The sequence below is a fragment of the Bufo bufo genome, chromosome 1 (assembly GCF_905171765.1).
Source record: "Bufo bufo chromosome 1, aBufBuf1.1, whole genome shotgun sequence".
In the NCBI taxonomy this organism is placed as follows: Eukaryota; Metazoa; Chordata; class Amphibia; order Anura; family Bufonidae; genus Bufo; species Bufo bufo.
This window is the reverse complement of record NC_053389.1, coordinates 493347075-493360566: the sequence shown is the minus strand read 5'-3', so window position 1 is coordinate 493360566 and position 13492 is coordinate 493347075. Positions and strand designations below refer to the sequence as shown.

At 43.3% G+C, this 13492-nt stretch overlaps 1 protein-coding gene across 3 annotated transcripts in view; it reads left to right on the top strand.

Annotated features, from left to right (window-relative positions):
* PAWR (pro-apoptotic WT1 regulator) overlaps window positions 1–13492 on the top strand; it is a 115031-nt gene that overhangs the window by 88701 nt on the left and 12838 nt on the right. For all 3 annotated transcript variants that reach the window (XM_040410386.1, XM_040410371.1, XM_040410381.1), the window contains exon 4: window positions 7527–7555. In XM_040410386.1, the coding sequence (XP_040266320.1) occupies window positions 7527–7555 (29 nt within the window). The remainder of the gene's footprint in view (window positions 1–7526; window positions 7556–13492) is intronic.

Below are 13492 nucleotides of genomic sequence, written 5' to 3'. Positions count from 1 at the left end.
CTTTCCGTTTGTGAGATCCGTTCAAGGCTTTCACAAGCGGTCCAAAACGCATCAGTTTTGCTCTAATGCATTCTGAATGGAAAAGGATCCGCTCTAATGCCTCTGTTCAGTCACCATTCCGCTCTGCAGGCGGACACGAAAATGCTGCATGCAGCGTTTTTCTGTCCGTGATGTGGTGCGGCGCAAGACGGATCCGTCCTGGCACACAATTTAAGTCAATTGGGACGAATCTGTTTTCTCTGACACAATAGAAAACGGATCCGTCCCCCATTGACTTTCAAGACGGATCCGTCATGGCTATAGAAGACATAATACAACCGGATCAGTTCATGACGGATGCATGGGGTTGTATTATTGATACGGAAGTGTTTTTGCAGATTCATGACGGATCCGCAAGAAACACTAATGTGAAAGTAGCCTTAAAGGGATTCTGTCACCTCTTTGTACCCTATAGAGATGCGGACATGAACGGCTAGATTGCCACTAGCATGTCCGCAATATACCTGTCCCATAGCTCTGTGTGTTTTTATTGAGTGTAAAAAATGATTTTATATATATATATGTAAATCAGCCTGGTAAGGAGCCCAAGGGCCTGTACTAACCGTTCTGGAGCCCAGCCATGCCCCCCTGTGAAGGAGCCCAGCACCGCCTGTAACCAGGAATCTCCTCATTGCTCACAAAGTCAGATTGCAGTAATCTCGCGATGCGCAGTGCCGGCATAGTGTTCCTTCCCTGTGCTGGTATCAGCCTCAGGGAAGGAACTGCGCATGCGCGAGCTCGAGCACCACGAGATTATCGCTATCTGACTTTGTGAGCAAGGAGGAGATTCCTGGATACAGGCGGTGCTGGGCTCCTTCACAGGGGGGCATGGCTGGGCTCCAGAACGGTTAGTACAGCCCCTTGGACTCCTTACCAGGCTGATTTACATATATATAAAATCATTTTTTGCACTCAATAAAAACACACAGAGCTATGGGACAGGTATATTGCGGACATGCTAGTGGCGATCTAGCCGTGCATGTCCGCATCTCTATAGGGTACAAAGAGGTGACAGAATCCCTTTAACGTATGCCCAAATGAAAAAAAGAATGGTGTGCAGTATTTTTATCAAGCACCTAAGTTACAAAGTGTAAGAGGGTATGACTCCCAAACTGCATGCCTTGAGGTCCTGCTCGCTATATTGACTAGCTCATCAGTACTGTATCTGTATACACTGATTAGCCATAACGTTAAGGCTCCATTCACACGTCCGTAATTTCGTTCCGCATTTTGCGGAACGGAATTGCGGACCCATTCATTCCTATGGGGCAGCACGATGTGCTGCCCGGACACGGAATTGCGGATCCGCACTTCCGGGTCCGCACTTCCGTGTCCGCACTTCCGTTCCGCCAAAAAATAGAACATGTCCTATTCTTGTCCGCAATTGCGGACAAGAACAGGCATATTCTATTAGTGCCAGCAATGTGCGGTCCGCAAAATGCGGAACGAACATTGCTGCTTTCCGTGTTTTGCGGATCCGCGGCTCCGTGGATAATAACATTATTATCTCATTAGAATGGCACCCATCAAATGGTTAATAGGAAAGAAAGGAATGAAGGACTTCAGTTTGCTAAACATATATACAGGTGGTACCCACGATGGTTGAATATTGACCTGATGAAGGAAGAAGCGTTCCACCAAAACGCATTGTTATTATTATCAAATAAAGGTGAACCATTCAACCATGTTGGGTACCGCCTATATGTCTAATGCTGCAAGCAGAAGAAGTCCTTTATTTTTGTCTTTCTTATTAACCTCTGTGTATTCTAGACACCGTATGGTGTATTTTCTGGAAAAAGGATGTGGCAGCAAGGCAACAGGGACACCCCGTTGTGGACTGAGTAGCCCAAACTGATAAGCCTAACAAGTGGTTGTGACTTCTTCACAACACCAGAAGGTGCGCACCTTCCTTCTTTATACACTTCGGTGGTAATGCAGTAGAGGCGCTGCCTCAGTTTTTTCTTTGTTTCTCTCTATACCCATCAAGTGGTGGGATATATAGAGAAGCAAGTGAACAACCGTTCTTGAAGTTAGGGTGTTCGAAACATGAAAAATGGGCACTGACAAGGGCTAAATTGTGATGGCTAAACAAGTGGGTCAGAGAATCTACAAAGCAACCCGTTTTCTGGGGTGATCCTGTATACTGTTCTTGATACGTACCAAAAATGGTCCAAGGAAGGACAACAGGTGAACTAGGGTCATGGGTGCCCAAGTCTTTTGAGTGCATGTGGTAACTGAAGGAAAGCTTGTGTGGCTATGTTCCCACTGTACAGCTACTGGACCACAAATTTGCTGGTTAAGAGAGAGGTGTTATAACCACATACTGCAGAACCACTGATCATTGACAGCGCCAATGCTGGCCCCTGTTTACCACCGATAGCGCCAATGAAAGGGCATCTGAGCATTAGAACTGGTCACTGGAGCAATGAAAGAAGGTGGCCTGATCTGATCTGATGAATCACCTTTTTTACGGTTGAAAAAAGACATACGTCCATCAAGTTCAACCAAGGGATAGGTGGGGACCCGAATCCCAGAAGTGAGACTCAGATTTCTACACGTTTTCATAAGCATAAATTTTTTTTACTTTTAAGAATTTGTCTAAACCCTTTTTGAAACTGTCCACTGTTCCTGCTGTGACCACGTCCCGAGATTGTGGAATAGACTTAGTCACAGTTCTTACAGTAAAGAAGCTTTGACGCTTCTGGAGACTGAACTTTTTCTTCTCCAGTCGGAGGCAGTGCCCCCTTGTCTTTTGAGGGCATTTGACATGGAACAGCTTTTCGCCGTATTTTTTGTATGGCCCATTTATATACTTGTATAGGTTAATCATGTCCCCCCTTAGACATCTCTTCTCAAGACTAAATAAATTCAATTCTTTTAATCTTTCTTCATAACTAAGACCCTCCATGCCCTTTTATTATTTTAGTCGCTCTCCTCTGTACTTCTTCCAGCAGCAGTGGGTCCTTTCTATGTACTGGTGCCCAGAACTGGACTGCATATTCCAGATGAGGCCGCACCAGCGCTTTGTAAAGTGGTAGTATTACATCCCTGCCCCGCGAGTTCATGCCACGTTTAATGCATGACAATATCCTGGTGGCCTTAGAAGCAGCTGATTGACATTGTATGCTGTTATTTAATCTACCATCCACAAGGACACCCAAATCCTTCTCTATAAGTGACTCTCCCAGTGTTACATCCCCTAGGACATATGAAGCACAGAGATTATTACTACCAAGATGCATAACTTTACATTTATCCACATTGAACCTCATTTGCCAAGCTGATGCCCAATTACTCTGAGTGTTCGTCAGCTTGTATTTTATGGACATCTTCCATAGACTGTACAGTACTACATAGCTTTGTGGTGAAATGGTGCTTTTAATCCTATCCTCGATATCATTAATAAATAAATTAAATAATAAAGGGCCCAGCACTGAACCTTGGGGTACCCCACTTATAACCTGGGACCATTCTGAATAGGAATCATTGACCACAACTCTCTGGACACGGTCCTTCAGCCAGTTTTCAATCCAATTACAAACTATACTTTCCAAGCCTATAGACCTTACTTTACCTATTAAACGTCTATGAGGGACAGTATCAAAAGACTTTGCAAAATCCAGAAACACTACATCCACAGCCGCCCCTCTGTCCAGGCTACTACTCACCTCCTGATAAAAACTAATCAGGTTAGTCTGACAACTTCTGTCCTTGGTAAACCCATGCTGGTTATCACTTATAATATTATTTATAGTCACATACTCCTGTATATAGTCCCTTAAGAGTCCTTCAAACATTTTTTTTCCACAACAGAAGTTAAACTAACTGGTCTATAAATACCTGTGGGGGACCTTGATCCTTTTTTTAATATGGGCACCACGTTTGCCTTGCGCCAATCACTTGGCACTGTACCAGTCCCTAGAGAATCCTTAAAAATTATAAACAGGGGCACAGCAATGACTGAACTGAGCTCCTTAAGCATTCTTGGGTGTAATTACATCATGTTGGCAGCCAGGTATATGTGCCTCATTCACTGGGGAGGAGATAACATCAGGATGCACTATGGGAAGACAGAAAGCCAGCGGAAACACTGTGATGGTCTGGACAATGCTCTTCTGGGAAACTTTGGGTCTTGGCATTCATGTGGGTGTTACTTTGACACGTACCACCTACACAAATATTGTTGTAGATCAGATACATGTCTTCATGGCAACGGTATTCCCTAATGATGGTGGTCTCTTTCATCAGGTTAATGCACCTTGCCACGCTGTACAAATTGTTCATAAATGGTCTGAGGAACATGACAAAGAGTTTAAGGTATTGACTTGGCCTCCTAATCTCTCGGAACTAAATCCAATCGCTCATCTGTGGGATGTGCTGGAACGCAAGCCTGATCCATGTAGGCTGCACCTTGCAGTTTACAGGACTTAAAGGATCTGCTGTTAGTGTTTTGGTTTTCAGATACCAGAGGACAACATCAAAGGTCTTGTGGAGTCTGCCAAACATCGGCCAGATAATCGCTAACAAACGTTCATATGAACACTTGTTAGCAATTATCTACTGTTGTAAAGGTGCTACCGATTACCCGATGAATGTGATAATATGATCATTTGTGCTATCACCAAAATCATTGTTTGCCGGCAGCAGATCATGCCATCTAAATATACTCTGATGCCGGCAAACAAATTCTGTATGGGGATGAACAATGGCATTAGTGATTGCTCCTCCTCATACTGTGAAGGAGATTGCTACATGTAAATGAGCGGTCTCCTTCACTGATAAGCAGGCGCTTGTTGGGAAGGAACGTAAAGGGGCCTTTAACAGGTCATATCTTTTGTGGTAGTGGGGGGGTCATGTACAATATTAGGCTAGTGCCAAAGGACCTTTGATTACATAATGGCGCTCACCACGTGGTGAGCATGGTGATGTCAGCGCAGGTCATGCTGAAGGAAGATAGAAGACGTGGTGATCGCGATTACGTCATCAATGGTCCTTTGGCAGGTCCTGAAAGAAGAAGAAAGAAGACTATGTCGGCTGCGCGAACAACAGGATGAGGTGAGTTACTTTATTTTTATTTTTTAACCCCTAAAGCCACATTTTAGTAAGCATTCTGTATTAAGAATGCTATTATTTTCCCTTATAACCATGTTATAAGAGAAAATAATGAAATATACAGAACACCTAACCCAAACCCGAACTTCAGTAAAGAAGTCCGGGTTAGGGTCTGGGTACCACAGTCAGTTTTTTTATCACTTGCATGCAAAATGCATTGCACCCGCGCGTTAAAAAACGGAACATCAAAACTGACTGCAGTTGCGTACCTACTCGCACGATTTTCCCTGATCGCAGACGCAACGCATCCGGACCTAATCCGGACACGCTCGTCTGCAAGGGGCCTAAAACTAGAGCTCTAACCCTGATAACTCCCTAATGAATTCCCAAAAAGCTTTCTGACAGGTTACTGACCGCATGGATGACAGGGACTGGGGTGTTTATTGAAGTGTAATTGTGGGTGCTGATGTACTGTCACTATTGGCAGACAGAACACAGTGACAGGTAGTAGGGACAAATGATGGGTGATGATGGGGCACTTTTAGTTTTTTTTGGACAGATCTGTTTGACTGGCTCTGGCTCCGATCAATTCTCTCACAGAAATGAGAGGATTGAAGCTAGGAGATAGCGCTCTGAACATAACTCATTGTGATTGGTCTGTTCCTGACAGTGGACCAATCACAATGAATTATGTACAGAAAGCTATTTCTCATCTGCGATCCTCTCATTTCAGTGAGAGCTGGATGGGACAAGAGGAGGAGATGTGTGTGCACATGTGGAGGATCGCTCGCAGGGAGGAACAGACTTGTCGCAGTGATCTGTGGCCGGGACCACAGCTGATTGGTCCCTGGCCGTCAAGCGGGAGTTGTTCGGTCCCCGACACAGTGGGGTAAGTTGCGCTTCAAGCGCACGATCTCGGCTGGGGAGCATTTAAATGAACTCCGTGCATCTACGGCGGAATGCGTTCTGGCACAGCTTCCCCCACCGTACATACACAGCGTTTTGCGTTAAGGGGTTAAACTGTGTACAGTGCCTGGTAGGGATAGCTCCACTAATTATACCCATTCCTTTAGTTGCCAGAGCTGATCTTCCAATCTTGCAAAAATAGTCTTTTAATTGTCTTTTAATCCATGTGCAAATTAGCTCTCAAGTACACTAAGGACCGTCTCATATATGTATTAGTAATTACTTGTATTCTGCAAATAATGGCAGCATCTGTTCTTAGACAAGGGTGATGGTAACTGTTGCCAGTTTATTCAGAATATTCTTAAGGAATAACAGAGGAACCGCACAATGCAGAGTTATCAGAAAAGATGCTCAGAGTATTATTCCATGGGGATTTCAAGACAAGTTATGATGCATTCCACGATGCACCTTTGGTTGAGGGTATCAGGCAAACAAGGATGGTCCTTCTGTATGGAAAGCACACTGGGTCACATGTAAAAAAATAATAATAAAATCTAACACAGAAAAATGAACTCAAATATGTCAGAAGAACTTGAGCTTCAACAGCTCTTCAGAGGTGACGAGATTAGAACCATGTACTACTGCTAGATAGACATCAATAGTTGGTGGTGGTGTTGCATGTATTACCCTCCACCTGCTGTAGCTTCTTACCTACTTTAAGCGGTGACTCATTTTATTTGGCACCTAACTTTTCGATCTTCAGTGAGCCTGCACCACCACAAATTTCAGGGGTAGTATGAACCTCAGTATGTGACACAGTAGCTTGTTTGGTTTGCTGCTGTCAGAATATTATCTGGGCCTTAAGCCTGTATTACAATAACCGATTTTTCGGCAGATAATCGCTAACGAGCGTTCGTATGAATGCTCGTGAACGATCCTCTGGCAGTGTAATACTGCCGCCGATTGCCCAATGAACGAGCAAACACTTGATCATCTGGCAATCCAAATCTAATAACTATTTCCTCCGGCAAACCTTGGGGACGAACGATGGCATATAACGTTTGCTCCTTCCCAAGCTCTGGAGAAGATTGCTGCATGTAATAGCAGTGGTCTCCTCCACTAGTGAGCAGGCAATCGCTGGGAGTGACCGCTTCCCTCCTGACAATCGTCTGCTAAATCGGGCTGCGTAATACAGCCTCTACAGATACAAGGCTTTTATAGGTATAATTAATATGCACTGTGAATGCTCTACTTTTGGATGCATTGCTGCTTGAGACTTCAGTGGATAAAGCAGACATGCTACAGCAAGTCCCATGACGTAGCGTTACATTTGATGTACATAAGATGTTCCTTGTTTTATGCTGTTGTGATTTTGGATTTTGGTTAAAAAATATTTTTTTTCTGCTTCCCTTCAAACCCACAAATATCATTTCTAATATAGTTCTGTTCTAGAGGAAAATATCTATTGTTTGGTTATGGTTATTATTTTATTATTTATCATTAATTTATGTGTGCTTCTCTTTGTTTAGGAAAGAAATGTGCCAACCCGATATAAGAGGTAAGAAAAAAACCTGTAAGTGGTTTACTATTATATATGCCTGATGGGTAAAAGCATCCTAAATCATAAAATAGCAGGTAGCATTTAGTACATTGTATGGTTTAGAGTCATCTGAAGTACTAGCGTCGTACATATATAGTTTACCACATACAAAATCACTGCAGTTTTAAGATGAGTGTAGGATAATGGTGTACAGTATTTCTAATGGTCTCCCCCTTTTTGGGTATTTTGCAAGATCATTGGGCAAGTTTACATGTGCCACAGACACAGCTTCCGCAGCTGCTTAAATGGGGGTTCACCAGGCTACAGATATTGCTGACCTTGCCTCAGGTGAGGTTGTTACTATCAGAGCAGTGTTGATCTGACACTTGGCACCCCCACAATCAGCAGTTTTGAACCGCCATGGAGCGAATGCAAAAATATCTGTACACTGTGTAGTTCACGGTGCCATTGTACTGAAGTTCAGCTCCCTTTCACTTGGAATATAAGCTGTGTACCCTGGCATGGCCACAACATAGGGGTATTGTACACTGTATAGTCCACCCCGCCGCAGCTCCCTGAAACTGCTGATCAGAGAGGGTATCGGACTCCCACCCATCTAAGGATAGACATTTAATATCTGTAGCCTGGAGAACCTACATATAGCATATACTACTCTTCGTATTGGTATAAATTATAGTGAAAATTATTTACATTTTAGCTGCACGGACACACAGAGATGAACCAAATGTATTAAGAGGCAAGTGTCCTTTAATAAATTTGCTGCATTATATTCCTATGTACTTTGGTTTAAGACTGGCATACGAAATGCCAGTCTTAGTAAATTTCCCCCTTTGTCTTGAAAATATTTGAAGTGCACTGTGCTTCGATTACCTTGACCAAATGCTTAAGGCTGGGTTCACACGGGCGTCACGTTTTGGCTCCGGATGCGTCCCGGGTGCATTGCGGCAAACCCGCGTGAGTAGGTACGCAATTGCAGTCAGTTTTGACTGCGATTGCGTTTCTTTGTTCAGTTTTTATCGCGCGGGTGCAATGCGTTTGGCACGCGTGTGATAAAAAACTGACTGTGGTACCCAGACCCGAACTTCTTCATTGAAGTTCAGGTTTGGGTTCAGTATTGTGTAGATGTAATTATTTTCCCTTATAACATGGTTATAAGGAAAAATAATAGCATTCTTTAATACAGAATGCTTAGTAGAAGGTCAATTAAGGGTTAAAAAATAAATACAAATTAACTCACCTCCTCCAATTGATCGCGTAGCTGCCGGTCTCCTGTTCTTTCTTCAGGACCTGTCAAAGGACCTGTGGTGACGTCACTGAGCTCATCACATGGTCCATCACCACGGTGATGGACCATGCGATTGGACCATGTGATGTGACGTCACCACAGGTCCTTTAGCCGGCAGCTAATGATTAAAGAAGTAAGAAGAGATCGGCAACTACGTGATCAAGAAGAGGAGGTGAGTTAATTTATTTCTTTTTTTTAACCCTCAATTGACCTTCTACTAAGCATTCTGTACTAAGAATGCTATTATTTTCCCTTATAACCATGTTATAAGGGAAAATAATACAGTGAATTGACAATAATCTTAGCAACCATGCGTGAAAATCGCACCGAATCCGCACTTGCTTGTGGATGCTTGCGATTTTCACGCAGCCCCATTCACTTCTATGGGGCCTGCGTTGCGTGAAAAACGCACAATATTGAGCATGCTGCGATTTTCACGCAACGCACAACTGATGCGTGAAAATCACCGCTCATCTGCACAGCCCCATAGAAGTGAATGGGTCCGGATTCAGTGCGGGTGCAATGCGTTCACCTCTTGTATTGCATCCGCGCGGAAATCTCGCCTGTGTGAAGCAAGCCTAAGTGTTACTCGTTATGTGTTGAGTTCAGACCAATATTCCACAGTCATCAGTTTTAGATCTCCTAAAATAAACTTTGGAGGCTACAGCAATATATTTAAAACCTGAGTCATCAAGAAAATGTTCTTGAAGCTTTATAAGTGATTGGAATGGTTGACCAAGCTGAAAAAACACTGTATTTGATTGTAGTTCTTAATTCTCAGTATGTGATTGATGGATGCATTAGCAGTGGGGCACACTATGAAATAAAGCAAGTTATAGTAGATTGAATTAGACCAGAACCCACAGCCCTAAGCGATGCAAACTTTTTTCCAGCATGAAGCTCCATTGAGTTTTATTGTTGTGGTTTCTAAAGTGTATTTTTGGTATTTTAAGGTGCATATAAACTTTAATGCATCGGGAACGAAGGACAAGAGGGGTTCCCGTCTGGGCTCCCTCGACCTCTGGACCCTGTAACTTCACTGGGAAATTTGGGAGGGGCGCCATGGGAGACACAGTCCACACATACACGCGCCATGCTCATCCAGACCCCGCAGCTATGAGGTGAGACGTGCTGGCCAGACCTTATGTCTATATAAGGCCAGGAACAAGATTGGTAATTAGAGTAAAGCAATCTTTTTATTAGTCTAGTTAGTGTCTCGGGGGCCTCAAATTAACCATTGTTCTCCCTGCCACTACTCCCATTATGTGGATGGCTAAAGGTAGACCCAGTGGTGCCGTCCCCACAGGGGGTCTCGGTTAAGGGGCTCAGCCTCAGGGAAATACCACTGCACAATTATTATTGTGGGAGATGCTTCCTGGGGAACAAGTTCAAACCCGGGGGTGTCATTGGAGTACTTACAACGCTGACTGCGGAATGATGGGGGGTGTTGGTGGTTGGAGTTGTATCCATGCGCTTAGGTTGTGGTGTTCGTGGTCTAGATAAGCATTGGCTGTGACTGCAAAATATTCTTGCAGGGGATACTAAAACCGTGGGCCAAACCTAAATCTTTAGGAGACAGTGGGTAGAGCCTTGGGTGGCCAGACGTCCGGTTTTATGCCGGACAGTCTGGTTTTCTGGTTCACTGTCCTCCGTCTGGCGCAGGGATGTCCTCCTTTTCAGTAGCTCACGTTCAGACAGCAGCATTGTGCTGTCTGAGCGTGAGCTGCAGCAACTGACTGAGGCTTCTCTCATGGGTGATGATTGGGGGCGTGGCTTCATAGAGCAGGGGCGTGGTTTATCAGTTTGGGGGCGTGGCCAGTGAGGTTTAGCTTTTTTGAGGTGAAGCCAGTGGCCACCCTAGTAGAGCCTGGTACAGGGCAGAGGAACTACACGTCCCAGCTTGGGATATTCTGGACTGGGTCTTGGAGGGTGTCCACCCGAGTTTCCATGGGTGCAGCTCGTCCAGGCTATCTATCTAGGTGATTAATGCGACCACATCCCCAGATCCCCACAGAGCTGTTATAATTGTATATTGTACCTCCTTAATCCACACCTTATGGATATAATTAAGTACTCACATATAACCTAGTAACTATTAACTTGTGCTTTGTCATTCATTATTGGGTCTCTTGCAGTTGTAATAAAGTTAACTGTAGTATAACTGTGACATAGGACGTCTTATTATTATCCAGTTTTTCAGAAAGCTATGTGGTTATGTTAAGACGTTGGCTGAAACTATCACACTTATGTATGTGCATATGAAAATACATATCTAGTAATGCATAAAATGTAGATTACAATGGTAGTGCCTCTGCCAGTACCATGGACAGGGTGACATGATGTGTAGTCAGTCACTGAAGGTACATCTATAGATGAGCTGTAGATCGCTTACAGTAGATGAACTCTGGCTCACTTAAAAAGATGAACTCTGGATCTCTTGGAATAGATGAACTCTGGATCTCTTGGAATAGATGAACTCTGGATCTCTTGGAATAGATGAACTCTGGATCTCTTGGAATAGATGAACTCTGGCTCTCTTGGAATAGATGAACTCTGGCTCTCTTGGAATAGATGAACTCTGGATCTCTTGGAATAGATGAACTCTGGATCTCTTGGAATAGATGAACTCTGGATCTCTTGGAATAGATGAACTCTGGATCTCTTGGAATAGATGAACTCTGGATCTCTTGGAATAGATGAACTCTGGATCTCTTGGAATAGATGAACTCTGGATCTCTTGGAATAGATGAACTCTGGATCTCTTGGAATAGATGAACTCTGCATCACGTTGACTAGATGAACTCTGCATCACGTTGACTAGATGAACTCTGCATCACGTTGACTAGATGAACTCTGCATCACGTTGACTAGATGGACTCTGCATCACGTTGACTAGATGGACTCTGCATCACGTTGACTAGATGGACTCTGCATCACGTTGACTAGATGGACTCTGCATCACGTTGACTAGATGGACTCTGGATCACTTTGAATAGACCGCCAAAAAAATACAAAACCACACATCATCCCAATACATCCTTTATTACATCATAAAATAGAATCAGGTTGAAAATTACAAATACGCAATGATGATTAACAATATGGACAAGAACCCCACCTCCCAAAGACCAGGTCTGATTATCTCCCACACACTTTCAAATTCAGAGGGTGGTAAAGTATCTTTATGGTTTGCTCATACAAATAAAACAGAAGAAAAAGGCATATATGTACTGTCACCTACATAGCACCTGTGGGTGGCTAGCTAATCATTATGCCTATATCAGAGCAATATCAACATATTGTAGGCCCATCAAAATGTAAAGTTAATACTGCAAAATATCAGGTGCTATAAAAAACATCCCTACTTATTTCATATTCAGGCTAACAAGATGATGGAACAGACATAGTAAAGGACAGACCCAGAGTCCAGGGGGTGAGTTACCCCAACGTACGTTTCGCCTCGCTTCCTCCTGGATCACTTTGAGTAGATGAACTCTGAATCGCTTCGAATAGATCAGGGATCAGCAATCTCCGGCACTCCAGCTGTTTAGAAACTACAACTCCCAGAATGCTTCATTCACTTCTATGAGAAGAGCTGAGCATCTATGCATACTGGGAGTTGTAGTTTTGCAGCAGCTGGAGTAACAAAGGTTGCTGATGCCTGGAATAGATAAACTCTAGATCACTTTAGAGCATTTTAAGAGGAACCTGTTACTTTAATTCATAATATGAAACTTTTTGCAGTGTTTGAAAGCAGTCATATCTGTAAGAACATCATTCAAAATCTTGTACATTGAGTTACAAATGACCAACACAGGAGATAAATTGAAGCATGCGGTTATGTCCAGACAGGAACAATAAACACTTTTGACAAGACTGCTTCAGCTTTGAAGCTTTTGTGAAAATGAAATTCGACCTAGAACACACAGGATTATTTATCCTCAACCGTTCTTAAAGGGTAAGCTTTGCAGATAGGTCCTAATCTATTTACTGTAAAATCAAAAATAATAGGGGCCGCTTCCTTGTGAAATACCTTAGGCTACATGCACACGACGTGAAAAACGGATATGTGATGTAAATTTTTTTAACGGCCATCACATGTCTGTTTTAAGACCAATGGTAGTCTATGGGGTTATTCACACGGCAGTGTTTTTGACTGTCGGTTAAAAACGGACGTCAAAAAATAGAACATGTTCTATCTTGTCTGTTTTTCACTGACAGACTGCCCCCCCATACAATTGAAAGGGTCCATTTTTAATGTCCGTTTCTCAGAAAGACATCAGTGAAATAAACGTCCGTTAAAAATGTCCGTTTGCATGTAGCCTTAGGGTTCCCAGATAAGGACTCAAGGTGAGGATACCTTACCAAATAATGCTGTGCAAATCCAGGCACAACACTAGGAAATGGCGTGGTCTCTCCTGTAGAGAGGATAGGTCAGGCTTCTGCTCTTGTTCGCCGGAATCCTCCAGATGGAATCCGGAATACACATTGGAACATGTTCGCTCAACCAGGAGCAGAAAAAGAAAAACAACAGCGCGCTGCTCGGCTAGCTATAAAAGTTATTTATTAGAAACATACATAAAACACTGTAAATAAAAGGCTAGTTACAGTCTCATCAGGCCTGAAACGCGTAGTTAGTGTTTTATGTA